The sequence below is a fragment of the Alligator mississippiensis genome, chromosome 3, assembly GCF_030867095.1.
Source record: "Alligator mississippiensis isolate rAllMis1 chromosome 3, rAllMis1, whole genome shotgun sequence".
NCBI classification, from domain to species: domain Eukaryota; kingdom Metazoa; phylum Chordata; order Crocodylia; family Alligatoridae; genus Alligator; species Alligator mississippiensis.
In genome coordinates, this window is record NC_081826.1 from 188,928,144 (window position 1) to 188,947,761 (window position 19,618).

Here is a 19,618-nt window from a genome sequence, read left to right on the forward strand (position 1 = left end):
ACAGAAAATTAAATACTGGACACTGGAAAGTAAATTAATCTTTATGGAAAATGGGCAATACGCTCTAGCATTTCTTATTTGTGTGTGCGCGCGCATGTATGAATTCTATAATTGCGACTACTTAGCTGCTGTAGGTCTTTCATTACCCAAAGCACACAAATAGTTTAGAAATTCCTTTGCAACTAGAAAGCTACCTGTTTTAATGCTAACAATAATTTTTCAAACATAATAATACTATCACTATTAAACAATACAATGTAATTGCTATATCTCTATGCTTCTAACATGATATAAGTGTAGCAAAACTATTTAACTTTAATCCCATTTCACTCCAGATAATGTTACAGTAACTTAGTTCAGCTGTATCATCTCAGGGATCCTAGTTTTCTGTTTAAAAATCACAAATTTTCTGATAAAACAGCAAATTCTCTGATTAAAACCCCCAAAATCCATTATTAAAATGAAATGCCACTATATATATTAACTCAACACAATGTTTTATTGATATATTTACAACTTTAAAGCAATTTGAAAGCTGACCAGTGCCTCAATCGCTATAGTAAAATAAATTCTAAGTACCTTTACATTTTGGTATTTGATTTTGGGTTTTTTTATCATGGAAAAATCAGAGCCCCTCCTGCCCCCTTCACTCACCAGGATGCAGGTCCAGGCCCCTCACTACCAAGCCACAGCTCCCCCCCCAACCCCTCACCTGCCAGGAATACAGAGCAAAGGGGCACAGGTCTTCAGCCTCCTGTCGCCCGCAGCAACTCCTGAGCCTTAGTTGCCGCCCATGGGAAGTGGCAGCTGCTGAGGCAGAGCGGAGCACGGAGCCCGGCTCCTCCTCCCCCAACGGGCGGCATGGCTAGAGCAGAGCCCAGGAGGGGGGCAGGTATGGGCTGCCAACTGCAGGCTTGGGCTCCCTGCCCCGCTGCCCTCCCTCTGGGGCCTCCATGGCCCAGCAGGTGGGGCCTAGCACAGTAGGGCAGAGCGAGGCTGGGCAAGGAAGCTTGTTGCCACTGCCAGGAGCCCCACACTGCCATAGCAAAGTACCCCTGCCTGCCTGGCAGCAAGAAGGGGCACAACTCCGCACTACCACCCCCGCTGCTGCTGGTCACCTTGCCATGGAGGTGCGGGGCTTAAAGCAGCGATACCAAGCTTCCCTACCCCGTTCTGCCCTGCCATGCCACACCAGGTCCTACCCACTGGGCTGTTGAGGTCCTGGGGGGAAGGCACTAGGGCGGGGAGCCCCAAGCCCACAGCAGGCAGCCTACCCCCACCCCACACACAGATCTGGGGGGCACGCGTCTCCCCTGCCCCCTCCGTGAGTATGCGCAGGGAACCATGCCTCTGTACACATTTGCCCATAACCTAAACTAGGAAAGCAAAGATAGCCCATGTTAGATTCTTATCCTGTATCATCAGTATAAGAAATGACTAGGATCAAACACAATATGAAGAATTCTTCCTCCTCTTTCCTTTACTGGGAAAGAAGCAAGGAAGTGTATTGCCTTTTCCACAACCTGTATTTTTATATTAAAAATTAGAAGTATTCTTCATTACAGAAAACTGCAGAAGCTCTTTTCATTTACAAGATCTCAAAAACAGGGAAACGCATCAAAAACATATTTTTAGAGATGATTAAACATTGGAAAAGCTACCAGTTACTTGCCCTATAGCAAACTCCACACCAAAGTTTCATGTAAAGGTTTCTAGGCAATTTTACTTTAAAAAATACACACACACATTTAAAAATCTGAAATACTGTTAGCTTATTATGCCTTTTATTATTTAGGCAGTAAATATCTTAGACTGCATCTAGGGTTGCAGTTTCCAGTATTTCTTCCAAACTCTCCCGTCAGTTCCAGGACTGGCTCCATCAAGTTGCTGTGCTTTTACTGAACTATATGATAGAAGTGAATCTCTTAAGCCAACTCCATTGTGATAGATTGGTCCTGATTTCTGTTCACCATTAAGGAAATACTATTACAAATTGCACAGGAGTGCTATCTGATATATTTGCTTAGTTCTTGTTTTTTTTTTTATTCTCTCAAATAATACACTCTCACAACGGTAAGGAATGTCAGTCAAAACATGAACGCCATTCTTTGATACAGTTCCAAAAACAGGGTTATCCTACTTCCTGAAGGCTTTATTAGCATTTCTAAACAAAGGAAATGGGGGAAAGCAGGATAGCAAGTCATGCCTCACTGTGACTGGCTCAGCAAAAAATCTAAATTATTAGATACATGTTGGCTCCTGTAATTCTTATATTTAGACATTTAAAAAAGAAAACTTATGTAATAAGGCTGTAGATAGACTTCATTTAGGTGAATTATTTCATTTTTTTTTAAAGAAAAAGAAAGCACAATATTAGTTTGTTATATATGTATTGGAAGATTAGAATTCAATGCAGTTGTTTAGATTCAGCCTTCATATTTCCAGCACCCCTGGCTCATGTGAAGGATTCAGCTTCAGAATGGATGAATCCAACTTCCCAACTTGATGCATCTACTTCTCCATTCTTTTGCATAAAGAATTATTTCTAGCACTTTGTTATTAGATTACTTTTCATTCTGTGTGTTCATTAGCCAATTACAAGAATTACAGAAAATATTTGCCAATGATTAGGAAGTTTTCCTGACATGAGCTAAATCTGTTTGCTGCAGTTTTCCCCTGATGCAGCACCTTACATTCATTCTCATCGAATTTTATTTTATTGTCTATAGACTAGTTTTTCTCCCTCTTCTTTACGGCAGCCTTTCAAAAATTGGAAAACTGGCATCACTGACTTTCTTCTAGGCAAAACTTAAATGGTTCCTTCAAGTTTTCCCCACAGCTTGCATTCCAAGCCATTTATTGTCTTTGTTGTTCAACTCTGGATCCTTTCTAAGCTCTTTATATCTTTCTTAAAGTGTGATGCCTAAAACTGGATGCAGTAACTCAGCTAAGGCCCAACCACCACTTACTAGTTGTATTATTACATCCCATGTCTTGCATCCAATGCTTCTTTCAATGCAACCAAACTTGCATTCTCTTTTCTTACAGAAACTTCACACCGATAACTTTTGTTGGGTTTGTTGTTATCCACCATAACCCCAAGATCCACAGTAGTGCTACTGCCAAGCCAGTTATGCCCTTGTGTGAGACACCTTAATTTACTTTTTTAATCTTTGTTGAATTTCATTTTTTCTATATCCGCTGTCTTCAATTTTTCAAGTTCCTTTTGGATTTTGGTCCTATCCTCTAGATTATTTGCAAACACTCACACTTCTGTAGCAATGCCAATGCCTTATACCAACTATATCTTCACCTGGCCAGAACAGAGAAACACTGACTGTTTGCTTATAAAGAACTTCTGGAATCTGCCACAAAAGCAATTTAACCTTATATTATCTGTTATGTTCAGAGTCCCCTAGACTCCCACAAAAATAAATATCAAGTTAGAGAGATAAAGAAGCTTATTTCTTATACACAAAAGGAGAGTTACTTACCCATAGGTTAGCTAGAATTTTTCTTGAGATGTGGTGTCCTATGTGCATTTCACTACTCCTATGCCATGCTTTAAATATAGTGGTAGGTTCTTCAAATCTTATTTATTTAGCTGCTACAAGGTGGAATCATCTTGGGGGATACCATCAAGTGTAAATAGATATTCCAGTTATCCCTGTGGCAACCTTGCAGATATTTATTACCAAGACATTTAAGAGAAGCTATCATGGTCACCTAAGCCTTGGTGAAGGGAGCTCCATTATTAATTAAAACTAATCTACTCAATCATAATGCAGACTAATGCACTCCAAAATCAACTTTGACAAGCAGTGATTAGACCATCTTTCATAGTCTCTTGAGCAAAATTAAGTCATGGGGACAATCTATATAGCTTCAATGTGTCTAGGAAATGGAGTCTGTCTCACCCAGTTCACAATCAGAATTTATGCCCAGTGTGAGGTTTAATATTAAAAAAAAGGATAAATGATCTGATTTATGTAGAACTAAACACTTAAGTCACTTCTTGATCTGGTATTGTGAGATCTTTCCTCTTACGAAGCTTCTATTACAGCTACTCTGATCTCCCAGCTAGAGCTGAACCCCCATAACTTATTCCTCATGTTAGTTAAAGCTGTCCCTGGGTGTCATTTCAGTCCCTGTGGCAGAGAATTAACTTCTCTCCACTCACCCAGCAGTCCTCAAGTTTTTCAAGGTGCTGAGAGTCTTCTCTCTGATAAAGAGATCTCATTCCTCAGCGTTCACATGTCTGACAGTCACCACTTCAGTCTATAGCAGAGTTAGACAAAATACAGCCCGTGGACCTTTATCCAGCCCGCGGCGGGTGCCTCAGTCCCCTGTCTCAGGAAGAGTCCAGCTGTGGCACATCCTGCCTCCCCCTGGGCACATAGCAGGGCTGCGGCATCTCCACAGGGCTTCTAGGCAGCCCAGGCGGCAGGTGGCTCCAGCCCTGCAGTACCAGCAGGAACTCGTGCACACAGCCCTGACCCCACATCCACCATACCTGCTACTGGCTCACCTACCCAGGCTCAGCAGCCAGGGTGCTAGACAAAAGCTGTTGCTCAGTGTAGGGGGGGAAAGTGGCCCCTCCCGCTGCCAACAGTTCCCTCTGCAGCTGCCCGGAGCAGATGCGGGGCTGTCCTGTCTGCTTTGTGCTGATGTCACTGCCACCTCCAGGCTGCCCCGGGGCAGCGTTGGTACTGCAGAGCAGATGCAGGGCAGCCTGGCAGCAGGGAACTGCTGGCAGTGGGAGAGGGGGCTGCTTCCCCCCCCCTCACTGAGCAACAGCTTTTGTCTTGCACCACGGCTGCTGAGCCTGGGTGGGCACGGGGCGCGTGGGGTCAGGGCTACGTCTGCAGGTCCCCGCAGGTACCATGGGGCTGGGGTCAGCAGTGGCAGCAGCTGGAAGGAGCCACCTGCCACCTGGGCTGCCTAGAAAAGCAGTCCAGCTGCAGAACCACCCCAGCCCCGCTGCGTGCCTGGGACGGCAAGACATGCCATGGGCAGGTAGCGCGGAGCACGAGTAGGATAGGCTGGGGCGGGGCTGTGCAGGGGTTCTGGCTGATCCACTCCAGCAGGGGTGAGTCTGGAATGGGTGCAGTGAATGCTGGGGCTGTGCGTTGCTGGTGGTAGCAGGGAAGCGCCACAGTAAGTACGGGCTCCAGGATGTTGCAGGGCAGGGGCTGACCAGCTCAGAGGTGTGCACGCAGGGGATCCCATGCACACCCCACCATACCCACAAACCCTCCCCCACAAACCTCACAATCGCATCCTCCCCAACATGCCCCACACCCTCCTCCACATCCCCCCCCCATACAAATGCCCACGCACCTCTGGGAGAAGCCCCAACTCACTGCTATGTGTACACACCCCATCTGACATGCACCCACACATGCACCAGCACCCCCCCCCACACACACAGCCACCCTCCCTCTCCACACAACCCACAAACTGCATACCCACCCACACATCCCCACAAACACTCCCCATACAAACCCCCCATACCCCCACACACCCCCACAGCCTCCATCCACACGCATACCCACACAAACCCCATACCCCCCCTCCATACTCCCCTACAATATGCAAAAGTAAGACCTCATTTTGGGATATTATGCAATCGTCTCTTTATATACACCACACAAACCAGGGGAAAAATACTTTAATAAAGAAAATTAACGTGCTTTTGTCAATGTTCTATTTTTAGTATATAATTTGTTTTTCCCCCGGTTCCAAGATGATGAATCCCCTTCCCAAAAGGAGTACTTCTGGGGGCAAGGGGAGGGACTTCCAATCGCAAGGGTCAGGGATTAGGACTTCCAGTCTCAAGATGGCGACGAGGGGGCAGGGCACTCGTCAAGGAGCGGGGCTAAACTTACGGCCCTCGACAGCTCACCAAAACTTAAGTGGTTCTTCACCCAAAATAACTGCCCAACCCTGGTCTATAGCAATTGGATCCCTACCCCTGCCTGAAGACAGCAAAAAAGAAGGGGCTAGTATTTTATTACAGTGAGATTCAAGAATTGATTACAGATCCCTGACACCAATCCCCCCCACCACACACACACACACACACACACACACACACACACACACACACACACACACACAGAGCAGTCTATAAAGTTAAAAAAAATACACTTGTGGACTTTCTAAACTCCCGATCAAGGATGTTGTCGAATTCTGTCACCCAACAGACTGGCCCAAATGGTGTTTATGTGGGTCCCAGAGCCTTACTCTTACAGTAAGAGCAGAAACAACAACTTGACATGAACATTAATAGTTAGAGTTCATTCTACCACAGACCAGACAACTTCAGTGACTCTGCTAAGAAATATCTCAACCTGTCATTTGCAGGGCAGCCGTCTGGAACTCAGTTACCAAGAACTCCACCAACACAGAAGCCTCTCTTCTAAATGGCAGACAGATTTGGGTGAATCTGATATCTTTTATTAGACCTACTTAAATAGTTGGAGAACAATTTTTAAGCAAGCTTTCGGGTTCAAAACCCCTCCGTCAGGCTAAGGAAGTTTCAGCAGTTGATGTGCAGTTGATGTGTGCTCTTCCTGGATGGAATAAGAAGTAAAAAAGCCAGAGGCTGGGCTGGTACGTATACCAGCACCCCTACAACCTATACCCCTCTCTTCTAAATGGGCATTATTTTGGAGTCATTCATAGTGAGATTGTGCATATGGAAAAACAACCACTTGAAGGAAAGAACATTACTCACAATTAAGTCAGTTCGTAGGGGTATCAATGGCCCAGTGGACAATATTTGAGATTCTGCCCTCTGTTCCCTCCTTCTTGAAGTCTGTTTTGCTCTGAAACTCGCGGGATGAGGGGAAACGGAAGAGGGGTGTGGGCATATAGGTGCACTCTACAGGTGCTGCTAAGACCAAAACTCTTGAGTTTCAAGCTCACCTACACTGAGCTTGCACCCATAAGGACAGCACATCATGAAGAATTCTGGTTACTGGTACTTGTTTTTTTGGTCTGCTTATCTATGTACAATCTACTGTTAACAAGCATTGTGTCAAAGACTGGCCACTTGCCTAGCAGAGTCACTTGTGAGTCTTTAGTACAAATTCACTAGACACATGAAGAGTGAACTCAACTGGCAGGGTTCTCCTTTGCTTTCCAATAAAATGCCACATAACCTAACTACGTGAAAGCTAGATAATCTCCTTGTACGTATTAACTTACCCCTACTTAGTGTTAAGATTTTAACCCACATTTAGAAATGTTTTTTTCTACTGGTTATATTTTGCCTCGTACCCAGACTTGGCTATTTAAATCTGCGGAGTCCTTCTTGTAAGCATGCAATGAACTAGAATTGACAGACATAAAAGATATCTATTTCTAGCTCTTTGGGACACGTTCAACATCAAATAAATCTGTATTAGGGCTTCAATGATTATTGTTTCAGGGTACATTTCCACAGCTAACTACCCAGAGAATCCCTGCGTGTACCTTGGTTGTCAAGACACCATTAGTTTTTTTTGTCTGCTAAGAACCAAGTTCCTACGAGCCTCTGGTCTCTGGGTGCAATTCATTCCTTCTACAAAAAGCTATATCCATTTAACTATTGGTCCAGAACCACCCCCCAGCTCAAACAAAAGAAGAAGTACCCTCTTGCCATATTCTTGAGAATATTCTATTAGGAATCAAGTTTCTGCTCTTGAATGCAGTATGTCATCACAAAAGCATCAAGGCTGGATGCCATTTCTATTTACAGTGTGTTTGCACCACTTTAAGTCACTGCTTAAAGTGACTTAGTCAAGAGTAGGCTACTGAAAAAAGCATTAATGTTGGTGCTTGAATGATTCACTTTCAAAGTAGCTCCAAATGGCCTCTATCACTAAAAGCCTGATTTCCTCAATCATCTCAGAACAATTGGCTAGTGTGTGTCCTTCCCCCAACCCCTATTACATAGAGAGGCCAGTGAAGGAAGTTACTGGTTCCCAATACTAACAACATAGTATGGAGTTGTTACCACTAAAAAAAAAACAGGTGTCTAAAGTTCAGTCCGTGACAGATCTGGTCCATTTAATGCATTTGTCAGGGACACATTATACTGAGTAGAAATATGTTTTTATTTAAAAGAATATAGCACTTTTGGACCTTCCTGTCACAAGGAGAAGCTAAGTGTATTGAGCCAATTTCCCCACTTAAAATTCTCTGGGGAAGTTACAAATGCTGGGGATTAAAATTCTGGAGAAAATAAGGCAGTTAGCCTGCTAATTGTGTCTCATTTTGAACTGAAGACTATGAGGGGAGCTTCTTCCAAAGTATAACTGGTTTAGAATTCTACAGCTGCTATGCGTGTCAGAATGAAAGTACCAGAACTACCAGTCTTTCATTCTCCTTGTGGCTAACATACCCATAAAAGCTTGTTGGAACTATACTGACCTCATTAAAGAAGAGGATCTTCTATGAGAGGGGTAAAGTAGTCCTTAGAAAGGGGACTACAAATCACTGCTGCTTTAAATTGCTTTTTGACTGAACTTATGGTATTGTGAGTATAAATGTTCTTTAAGTCAGGGGTGGCCAACCTGCAGCACAAATGCTACAAGTGGCACAGGCAGCCTGTCTGTGGCACAGTCTGGGGAGGGGACAGGCAGCACAGCAGCAGGTAGTACAGGAAGCAGAAAGCAAACAAAGCAGATCATCAGGAAAGGAACACAGGAAAGGAAACAGAAAACAGAACAGATTGTGCACAGAAAGGGGATTGGAGTGGCACCTGAAGGATGTGGAGCTAATTTGTGGCATGCCTGCCAAAAACACTGGCCTACCCTGCTCTAGATGGGGTAGTTCTAGAAGAAGAAAGAACTGAAACTATCCAGCAAAGTGTAGCATTTTAGAAACTTTAAGTACCACCCACCTAAATGGACAGCTTTCAGTGAATCAAGATAAATACTATTAAAGAGGTACTTGTGTATAAGTAGCAACCTGCTAGCTTTGAGAACAAAAGTTAATTTTCATAAAACTTAAATTACATTTTTCACACTGATTTTTCCTTAAACACTTGAGAAAATTCCTTTTAATAAGATTATATTCATTTTACTGCATCTTATGGAATGGTTTAGTTTTAGTGTAAGGGAATTATTTAGTCATGTTATACTCAACAGATTTATTTCAAAGTAAGTTTAATGCCATCTCTTGAGTAAGCAAGCTCCATGCTAATTTGTGCTGAATTTCAGGTGAATTCTGGCAATGTAATTAGGTAGTTAAATGAGTTAAATCAGTGTATTTCTTCCTTGGAATGCCTATAATATGCATCCTTAAATAGTTAGTTACACTTTCGGATGGGTTAAAGCAGTGGCATCCAACACAGCCCAGATGAATGGGCTAAAGCTGGTCCACAAGATGAGTTGCACAGTGTCATTTCAGAAGCCAGATCCAGTGCAGGCCATCCCAGCTCCCCAGGGGTCCAGAAATTAGATGGCATTAACTGCTGCAGGTTCAGAAACCAAAGTAATTAATGCTACCATTTCTTGTCCTACCACATCAGCTGGAGAGCCATCTAGAAGGGGTGGGGTTTTGGAAGCACACAAGATGAGTGCCTGAAACCAGGCAGTCAGTCTGGCCATGTAGGCAGAGGAACTCCCAAGAGATAAGGATGGCAGAAAGCAGCCTGACAAGCACCCAAGAAACCCAGGATGAGAGTACTCCAAGTAAGATATGGCTTGTGGGGACACTAACCCAGAGTGGGGAAGACTTTTAGTTTAAAAAGCAGCTTTTTTGTTTTGAGCTTGATACTGAAGGACCAGATTGTGCCTACAAGGGAGATGTGGATGCCACTCACTGTTAAACAGCCTCGTCTGGAGTCAGGAACCCAAAGGACTGTGGGGTGCAGACTGAGGCTGGACAGGCTAGGGAGCAGAGGCAGGCTAGCCTGGGGTCAGGGACCTCAGGGGCTGAAACTGATTCAGGCTGAGAGGCCCAAGATGAGCAGGAGCTGTTTGGTCTGGGGTCAGGAAGCTACTGCAGTGAAAGCAACTCAGCCTGGGGTCAGAAACCCAGAAGGCTGAAACAGAGGCACAGCAGTCATAAATGGTGCAGGGGACCGGAGAATGGAGAGATAAGGCCACAATAGGGAGGCTGAAGCCAGGGCAGGCTTAAAGCCAAGGGTGCTAAAGCCTGGAAAGAGGCTGAAGCCTAGGACAGGCAGAAGCCAAACTATGATCAGAGCCAGGGGCTCAGCAAGCCAGGTGGATTTGCTGGTTAACAGATGGGGCCACCAGGCCCAGTGGACAATGTGAAACATCTTTGAGACATGGATGTGGCTATAGGAGTAGAAGGAAGCCACAGAGAGCCCTTAAGGCAACTTGTGCCGTGTGCCACTGACAGGGCCAGGAGGCCCCCCACTTAGGGCTCAAAGGGCAGGACTGGGGACAGCTGGATACAGGAGGGACCCACTGACCCAAAAAAAGGCTAGGACTCAATCTGGGACCCTAGGGCAGCCTTATCATAAAATAATTCCATGAAGGTTTGGCAGGTGAAAGGAAAAGGAAGCGGACTCTGAGGGGCTGCAGTGGGGCAGGAATTGTGTGGCCACTCGAGGCTTGGTCCTGTTGCATGCATACATGCACTGCCCCTCCTTGTGCTTTGCACTTGCAGCATAAGGAAAAAGCAGACACTTTCTATCCCTTGGTTTCTCTTACCCAACCTACTGCCCATAGCTCAAATCTGAGCACTCTTCCTATCAACTGTAATGCATTCTCCAAAGCTTCTCGCCTCTCAGCTTCATTAATTGTCTATCTCCTGTAAACCCCCATGGCTAAGGCTTAAAAAGGCCTGACAAAGAATAAGAAAAAGTGTGGGGGTGTTTCTTGTTCGTTTTGTTTTGCTTTTCTTGGGTTTGTCATCATAACTTAAATCCTGGAGATATGGGACAAGTCATGTCTTTAGTTCAATGATGCGTGATGGGAATGAAGGACTTTACTGTGTGTAAGTTCTCCACATGCACCTCCTCAGCCGGAAAGTAGCACAAGACCAGGCTTCAAATCTCTCCAACTAAGCAAACCTATGGGAAGAGCCACTAGTCCAGGAGCTAAGGATTCGACTTGGTGCTAAGTACTGGCAAAAACTTCTGCAAAGTATTGATTCAGGATGGGTTCCACAAAAAGTCCTGGCTTTGTCTCCTTGAGAAGGGGTAAGCAACCTTTTCTAGCTACAGGCTAAAGTAACCCATCCCAGGCTGGAGGCAAACAGGTGGTTTAACAAGGGCACCTATGCCCAGAGCAGCCTGGGTACAGCAGTCAAAGGCAAAGGCATCACTCAGAATCATGGGGCCTGAAGAGAGGTGGCTCGAGGGATCACTTGGCATTCTTGGCCCCTTTGGCCCTAGATCCCACCACAACCAGTTGGTTCCCACCACCTATTTTTCTGATTCTGCTTCTCAGGTTGCTCTGGATTAATCCTCTGCTCTTCCATTCTTGAATTGGGACCCCTGAGCTCTAGGTTTCAGGCTGGGAGGTACAGTAGAAGCCACCTGCTTTTCCTCCCTGAAAGAGGCTGTTTCTTATCTTGAATATGAGATGCCTTCCTACCCAGTCAGGATTCTGCCCGAGGCAGTGCTGCTGCCCAGACCTTTGACTAATGAAGGACATTAAGCCCCTCCTCCTGCAGTTCCTAGAACAAGTGTTTGCAGAACTTCAGGTAGGTTAACTCAGACACAGCAGGTTCTCTTGGAGATCAAAGAGCTCTCACATAGGCCTGTGCAGTCTGTGGCAGTCAGTTCCCAGCAAAGCTGCTTCCCCCTCCCAAAATGAAATCATCATGAGGCCTCTAGTACTGCAACTGCTACAAGGCTGAACAAGTAATAAAAAGGCTAATTCCAGGAGTGTTTAAAAAAAGAAAACCCACCGCATACACACACACACACACACACACACACACACACACACACACACACACACACACACACACACACACACACACACACACACACACACACCCCCCTCTCCCATCTTTGTTACTGTCATTGCTATAGCAAAGTAGCTTTGTTCAGCTCTAAAGAGCTGAGAATACACAAAGCTAGACAACAGGGGGAAATCATCCTCCTCTACCAGCATGTAATCCAGGGGCCTATCAGCTGCTGCTTACCAGACAATACTTTTGCACTTATCACATAAGGCATTCCTAACTTTCTGCTGGGCACTTTTATGATTCTCATCTCTAAAGGAGAAACTATGGCTAGAACATTCCTACAGACAACTCTACATCCTACAGACAACTTTATGAGGCACTGCTTCATAGTCAAAGCTGTGGTCTTGAGATCTTCTTCCTTGCTCCATGAGATTCTCTTCCTGGAGAACCTCCCTTTTCAGAGGGGCAAAACTCTACAGCTCTAAGACTGAAGCGCCGTACAACCCAAGTCAAAGGCCACTTTTTGTTCCCTCAGGGTCTACAAGCCTGTTAAACCTACTCAAAAAACAAGACAAAAAACTCAAAATACAAACACTCCCCCCTCCCACACACACGTTGCCTCACACGAGATGGACTGGATACTTGGTCTATTCTGCCTTTTTCTTTTTAAATTGTACCAGCCTTAGGAATCGCACAGAAATGCCAATGCTTCCTAAAAACAAAACACTATGACTCTGGCACTCTGTAGCATCTTCTGGGGTTTTTTTTTCCCCCTGCTAGCCCTAGGAAGAAGAGAAGTGGTTATTTTTCTTTATCATTAGAGATCTGAAACAACTATCTCCTGGTTCTGAAGGGGAAGGGCATCCCACCTAGTGTTAAGGAAACTCAGAATCATCATTTTCAAGTTAAAGCTGAAGATGATGTTAGTCACAACTAGACTTTCTCTTCTTTTGTGGATAGCCTTCCATCTCTGTCTTCAGGATGCTTACTTCAGTGTTGCTCCAGCTAGAAATATCTCCAGTATGGAATAAGCCACTGCCATTACAAATACAAGATACTTTCACACTTGCCCTCCCAATAGCCCCAAGTCTTCATTAAAGTTAATCAGGAAGGATGATGTAGCAGGCCAAGCCTTTCTTTTACAAAGTAATTAAGGGAAACTTGCTGAATAAGTGTCACTGACTTGATAGTATAATATTGTATTCTGCAACTAACAGTCCATGAAGTCACTTGATCCAGTCCATCCTGCTTGCAGAAATGTTTTTTGTCCTTATTTAAACAGTCCTTTGCAGGTCATAAAACAAGGTTCACTGGTTGACTGTCAGTGCTAAATCTCTTATCTTTCCATGGATCCACCTGGGAGACTGAAAAAAAAAAACAAAAACTTACATGCATCTTGGGCACAATCTCTTTACTCCCCAAGAAGACAGCCTGTACAAAGTGACAAGACCCCTGCTGGTCATGTCCTCTCAGGCATAGTGGAATGACCTATCCAGTTCATGTAAGGGGGTTCAAAGCCTCAGAGTTCACTACAGTACAGAAAATATGCTCAGCTTTTCTACACCATATTCAGGGACTTCATGTATAGGTCATGACTAACAATACCACTAAGGTACCTTGTATCAAAACAAGGAAGTGCAAGGTACAAAAGCAGTCAGCTTACAGAACTGGCTTATCTGCTGTCCAGTAGCACTACTCGCAGTGCATCTTCCAGGGGTCCAAAGGAGCGAGCCTCAGCAGACACATCCCTGCACGCAGACCAGAAAAATAAAATTCTGGCCTGTTTGTCATCACTGAAAAGTGAGAATGCCAAAAGATTGAACTATTGTACTCTGATGTCCTTTTTGCTGGGGAGGGAGACTTACAGTTGTGTTGTCTGTCTCATTCCATGATCAAGGAAACCATTGTATGCCTTTCTACTCAGTCAGGATTCTGCCTGGCTGAAGCACTTCTGATGCCTTGACCTTTGACTAATGAAGGGCAACAAGCCCCTCCTGCAGCTCAGAGATCTAAACACCCCAAATAATGGGAGGATATTTTATCTGACCACAGATTCAAACTCCTATAATAGCACAACTGTTGTGTAGCTAGCAGTGGTAAAGTAAGCCTACTAAATATCCAGGTGGAGACAAATCCGCAGTAGGAAGGATACAAGATAAAACTAGAATAAGAGCACTACCTACTGGTGATCGGAATGACCACCACCGAACACTTCCTAGTTCTGAAAATTAAAAATACTCAAGCAGTCAGAGTCAGTGAACAGGGCAATGTTCCTGTTTCTCTAGTAACAGGCAATTTTCTCATTCTGAGACAACATTAGAATTTTCCAGGCGAATGAATGGATAGGATGGGAGTTTGAGAACCAGAGTTATCTTAACCATGCGAGTGTTACAAGGATGTTCACTTCTTTCATAATGCTCTCAGGGAGAACAGTTTGGTTGACAGACATAAGCACAAGTGATTACAGGGTGAGAAATGTTACAGTGGAGACCTTGAATGCAGACACCCCTTTAAAACAAAAAGACATCTCTTGTTCAGTATTGCAACCCAATCTGCCACTTGGCAGAAGATCAGTGAAATAAGAACTGTAATTTCCTACTTGTGCTTTACCAAATAATTCCTGTTGAACTTGTCTGCCAAAGCATTTAAGATCTGGCAGGTGAACCTCACTAGTGTGATACTGTAGGTAAGCAACAATTCACACATATTGGCTCTCTGAGCAGAGCTGACAGTCACACTCCCTTTCAGCAAAAGGGGGGGGAAGCAGCATATGCCCCGGATCTGCACAGGGCAGGTGGGGCCAGGGCTGCGCCAGGCGGTGTTTCAGGCAGAAGGTGCTGGGAGTGGGGGTTGTGCCCTCCCACTGCTTGCCCAGATGGCCCACCTGGGAGGTGCAGGAAGGCTGGAGCAGCTCCCACTGCTATGCACCGCTTGTCCAAAGCAGCACAGTACCTCTGCCCCATGTCCCCCTGCCCCAGCTGGGTGAGCAGCAAGAGGGCATAGGCCTGGCTCCCACCACACCACCTCAGCCCTACCCGCCCCAGAGATCCAGGGCACCCCCCCCCCCAACCCCAGACCTGTGGCACATAGCAGTGGGAGCTGCCCCCCCCCCCCCCCCGATTAAGCAGCTTGCCCCAGCCCCAGCTGCAATCCCTACCTCACTGCAGGGCACTGATCTGCTTCCCCATGCCTCTTCCCCCCCACCTCCCACCAGAACAGACTTACCAGCTAGACGCAACTGTGACGACTGTCATAAAGGCAAAACCCGCATCGGAACCTCAAAACAGGGTGTCAATTTACAGAAGTTATAAATGCCGTTCATTGTAACTTGAAAAGTCTTAAGTTGAGGACTGCTTGTACAGCCCAACCGCTCGGAGAGCAGCATCTGGCCAGTGGGGGGGGAGGGGGTGGGGGGAAGGAAGGAAGGGGAGTGAGGGGGCACAGACTGAAGCCCCCATGGTGAGGGAAAGAGTGGGGCTAGGGCAAGCACTGTTCAGCCGGGGTGGGGCAGGGCCACAGGCAGCTTCTCCAGGGGGTGCGGGGGTGGCTTCCTGCCACTGAGCACACTACCAGGGAAGGCATGGGGGGGCATGTGCCCCCCATCCCAGGATTTGTGCACGGTGCAAGGGTGGGATGCCTGCTGTAGGCTTGGCGTGGGGGCTTGTGCCAGCCTCTTCCCAGCGGGGGCGGGGCAGCAGTGGCACTGGAATGGGTGGCTACAGCAAATTTGGGGATGGCTGTAGCCTCCCCCCCCAACCACACCCCTGCCCACCCCAGGCCAGCCCCAGCCTTGAAGAGGCTGGCACAGCTCCCAGTCCTGAGCCTGTAGTGGGCAGGTCATCCTCACCCCACACAAATCCAGGGGGTGCATACCCCCCATGCCTCCCCTGGGGGTTAACACAGCAGCAGTGAGCCACCCCCTTCCCACCCCCATTGCATGAGCCACCTATGGCTCCATCCATGCCCTACCCTACCTGGGCAGCACCTACCCCACTCCCTCTCTCACCATGGGGGCCTCCACCTGCACCCCTGCCCCACTCCAGACTTACCAGCTGGAAGCTGCTCTCTAAACAGCTGGGCTGCATTCCTGGCCGCACGCATGGTGTGACTACATGCATGCACACATCATTTATCAGTTACATTATCGGCTACACCTGCCAGAAAAAGCTAACTGCCAATAATGTCAATTTTCCTTTTATTGGTGCCAATCCAATATGAACCAATCAGTGCATCTTTAGTAGTTCTCGTTGGAAAGGTTAAATGAAGGAATGCCCTCACAAACAAATTAGGATTCTCCTACAATGAAAGTGGAAGTAAGCCTTTTGTTGTAATTTACAATCCTATCCAATTTGTTCATAGCCTTGCTGTAAATCGGAAAGTATGTGAGAGGCATGCAGTCCTGAGCATCATAAATATGTGAGCTGCCACATGGCCAAAACTGAAGTTGAACAAAGTAGGCAGAGTTCAAACTGATACAATTACTGGTACATGTTTATCTTTTTATGTAATCTCACTGACATAAAAATTCGCTACATTGGGGTTAAAAATGGATAGTGTTTACTTTTAGAAACTGCTTGAAGGACTAGAGGGTTTGAAAGGGCTTTGTCTGACAAGCCAACAACCAAGATGACAGCTTTGTAAAAGATCTGCCAAAAATTCATAGCTAGGCACTATTGATATAGGCCAAAGGCTAACACTGTATGTTTGTTACCAACCAACCAAACCCAAAGAGGACTTGTGTGAAGGTTTTAGAGAAATGAACATCCCGAGGTCAAATGCTGCAAACCTCTCCTTGGAATAGTAACAGGATTGTTGCTTTAGCCTTCATAATAGTGAATCACTAGCAGTTAAATCTTGAACAGGTTAGGTCTCCAACCTCCCTTTTGAGTTGAAAACAGGTTTGAGCCAAAGTTTTTCCCCTTTCCAGTAGGAAATCATTCTGAGTTTGAGATTATTCACTTCCTGGATGAAGAGCCTTTTGTGAGAGGTTCCTGAAACCAGACAAGGGAAGTGGATAGGGTTAGAAGTATGGAATTTAATTGTGTAATCAGTTGTAGCAAATTTTTAAAATTCACTCTTCTATAACACACTGTAACCTCAAATAGGAAGATAGTTTTAAAGTGAGTCAGCAAAAAAGCCAGATCTAGACAAACAGCTGTTCTGCAGTTTGACAAACTCATGTAAGAGGAGGGAGCAGAAAATGCTTTCTTCTCTGTTCACAGAAAAAAGTGGTTAGAGCAGTGATTCTCAAAGAGGATGCTACAGCACCCTGGGGTGACATGTGATCCTTTCAAGGGTGCCAAACAATGTTAGATGTGCAAACATGATTCACAAGATAAACCCAGAGCTTTCATTGTGTTAAACCCAGAAAATTACTGTGTTAAAAATATTCTGACCTGTTGTGGTCTTTTTTAGTTGGGAACAGAATAATTGCTACCCTCCAGTACAAAAATAATAATATTTCAGAGCTGGCATTTCTTCCAAGGGGTTCCCCAAGTCTAAAAAGGTTGAGAACTGAAGGGATGAAGGAATGGTCTTCTAGGTCAGACAGAATTAACATGGACTAAACTTCTGATGCAGAAGCTTATATACATGCCAGACTAAACAGTTAGGAGGCCACTTACCATGAAGCAACATTTTTTTTTCTCTACACATTAGATCAGGGATGTGCAATTAAAAACAAGTTAAGATAGAAAACTGTCTACTGTGGCTTAGGCTTTGCAGGATACACAACAGAACATGACAGATGATGCCACACAGTGACGTAGTATCTGCAGCATCCAGGGATACCTGTATTAAATATCTTCCAGTAGTAAGTGAAGAAGAGTCCTAGCCATACTTTAGTAACAACGTATTTGGCAAAATTACTTTACCATGGGAGTCTACCATTTAGATGTTGGGGATCCCCAATCTGAAAAATAGTTTTTACATGCAGGGGGCAAAAGTAATTTTGTTTTGACTAGTGTTAACTTAAAGCAGTAGCCCTCTCTTTCACTCACTGCAATTGCAAGAGCATTAGGCATTGGGTGGCAGTACAGAAACTAGACTGAAGCCACACTATCAGCTGTGATATAATCAACATTTATCTTTAGTCCAATTTCAGTTATAAAGACTCACAATCACTTATCAGTCCTACAAGCCAACTCTAAACTTGGGAAGATAACAAAGCCAGGGCCAGATTATGACAGGGTGGGGCTCTACATCAGGGGTTCCCAACCTTCCCATGTGGTGCTTGGAAAACTGCAGACCAGAAGCGGCTGCAGCTGTTGTCTGGCAAACTGTAAACCGCTGCACAGAGCCCCGCGGTGAGAATTTCCAGTCAGAACACAGGTAAGATACTTCCACCCTGCTGGGCGGCAGGGGGGAGGCCTCAACCACAGGCCCTGTGAGAGGAGCCGCGACCTCTCCATCCAGCTCTGCGGGGCCACGGTTTGCCAACCCGCGATCACTACCTGCCTGGCAGCTGACGCTTAGAGGCCCCTCATAATGTGAGGCCCTAAGCTATAGCTAGCTTAGCTTGTGCCTAAATCCAGCACTGTATAAAGTTGCCGGAGTTAATGCATCCAGATCTAAGTTACCTTCAGAATAAGAACATTTTTATGTGTAAGACAGAAATGCTAATTAAAACACTCCTTTAAAAGCTTGATATTACATTGCAGTCTCTAATGAATGTTTTGCATTTAACACCCTTTACTACAATTGTTTAAGAGAAGCTGCACTTCAGCGTTGACCATAGCAACACCTACAAAAAGTGGGTTTTATTTTTTTATATATATATTTGTTTTACACACACACACACACACACACACACACACACACACACTATATAACACACAAAAAAAGTAAATCTGTGCTGAACAGACATTTTTCCTCCAATTCTTTCAAAATATTGAGTTACTGAAAATGACAAATACCATTACAGATAATTATGTTGAAGTTTTGACCACTTTCCAAGACAAACAGGTTGCTTTTTGATTATAGAGTTATTAGTTAACATTAAAAAAAAATCAATTGATTTTTCAGTCTAACTGCTTCTGAATTGAATCATTTAATCTTATTACTGTCCCACTCATGGCCACTAACTTCAGCTTTTACTCACAATCAAGTCCCTTTAATTTATACTCTCAGACCAATCCAACTACACCTTTGGATGCATCAAATCATCATCATCACTATTATCTTCATCATCACCACTATCAAGTTACTTAAACCAAGTAGCACCACCTACAATTAAGACTGGCTTTCAACTTTAAAGGCTGTTGTAAGCTGCTTCTCTCTTAGCCAAAACTGTAACCATAAAGTTGATGTTATCTAAGCCCAGTGCCTCAAGGAGACATTTTTTCCTTTTCTTTTTTCTTTTTCTATTTTTTTTTTTTGGGGGGGGGGGGGAGGAGGAGGAGAGGAAAAGCCCAGTGTTCAATCATTTCCATACATGGAAAATAATAAAATTATTAAGTTTACACAACTGTCTTGTTTAGTAGCTCTTAGTATCATGACTTAGAGCAAATTTTAGAAGTTGAAGACAAAGTCTGCTCTGGTCCTGAAGTGCTTTTTCTGTCCCCATGGAGGAATGGGGATGGGTCCCAAACAAGCCGCCTCTGGAAAAAACTTATATATGTATGTACAAATGTACATGTGTACCTCTCCCCTCCCCCAAAATGTATACGCACTAATAGAACCTTGATACAATCTGGCTGCTTACATTCTCCAGCAATTCCATCTGCACTGCTTATACTCC

At 44.9% G+C, this 19,618-nt stretch overlaps 1 protein-coding gene across 5 annotated transcripts in view; it reads right to left on the reverse strand.

The window, feature by feature from the left end:
• Positions 1–19,618, reverse strand: part of UHRF2 (ubiquitin like with PHD and ring finger domains 2) — a 164,013-nt gene that overhangs the window by 138,025 nt on the left and 6,370 nt on the right. Inside the window, exon 2 of one of the 5 annotated variants that reach the window (XM_019478014.2) lies at positions 12,750–13,244. The exons of 3 other annotated variants lie outside the window; for them this stretch is intronic. Coding sequence is in view for 1 of the 2 variants with exons in the window: in XM_019478013.2 (XP_019333558.1) it covers positions 16,667–16,708 (42 nt within the window). In the remaining variant the exon portion in view is untranslated. Of the gene's footprint in view, positions 1–12,749; positions 13,245–16,666; positions 16,872–19,618 lie in introns of all 5 variants that reach the window. One more of the 5 variants, XM_019478013.2, reaches the window with a different exon arrangement.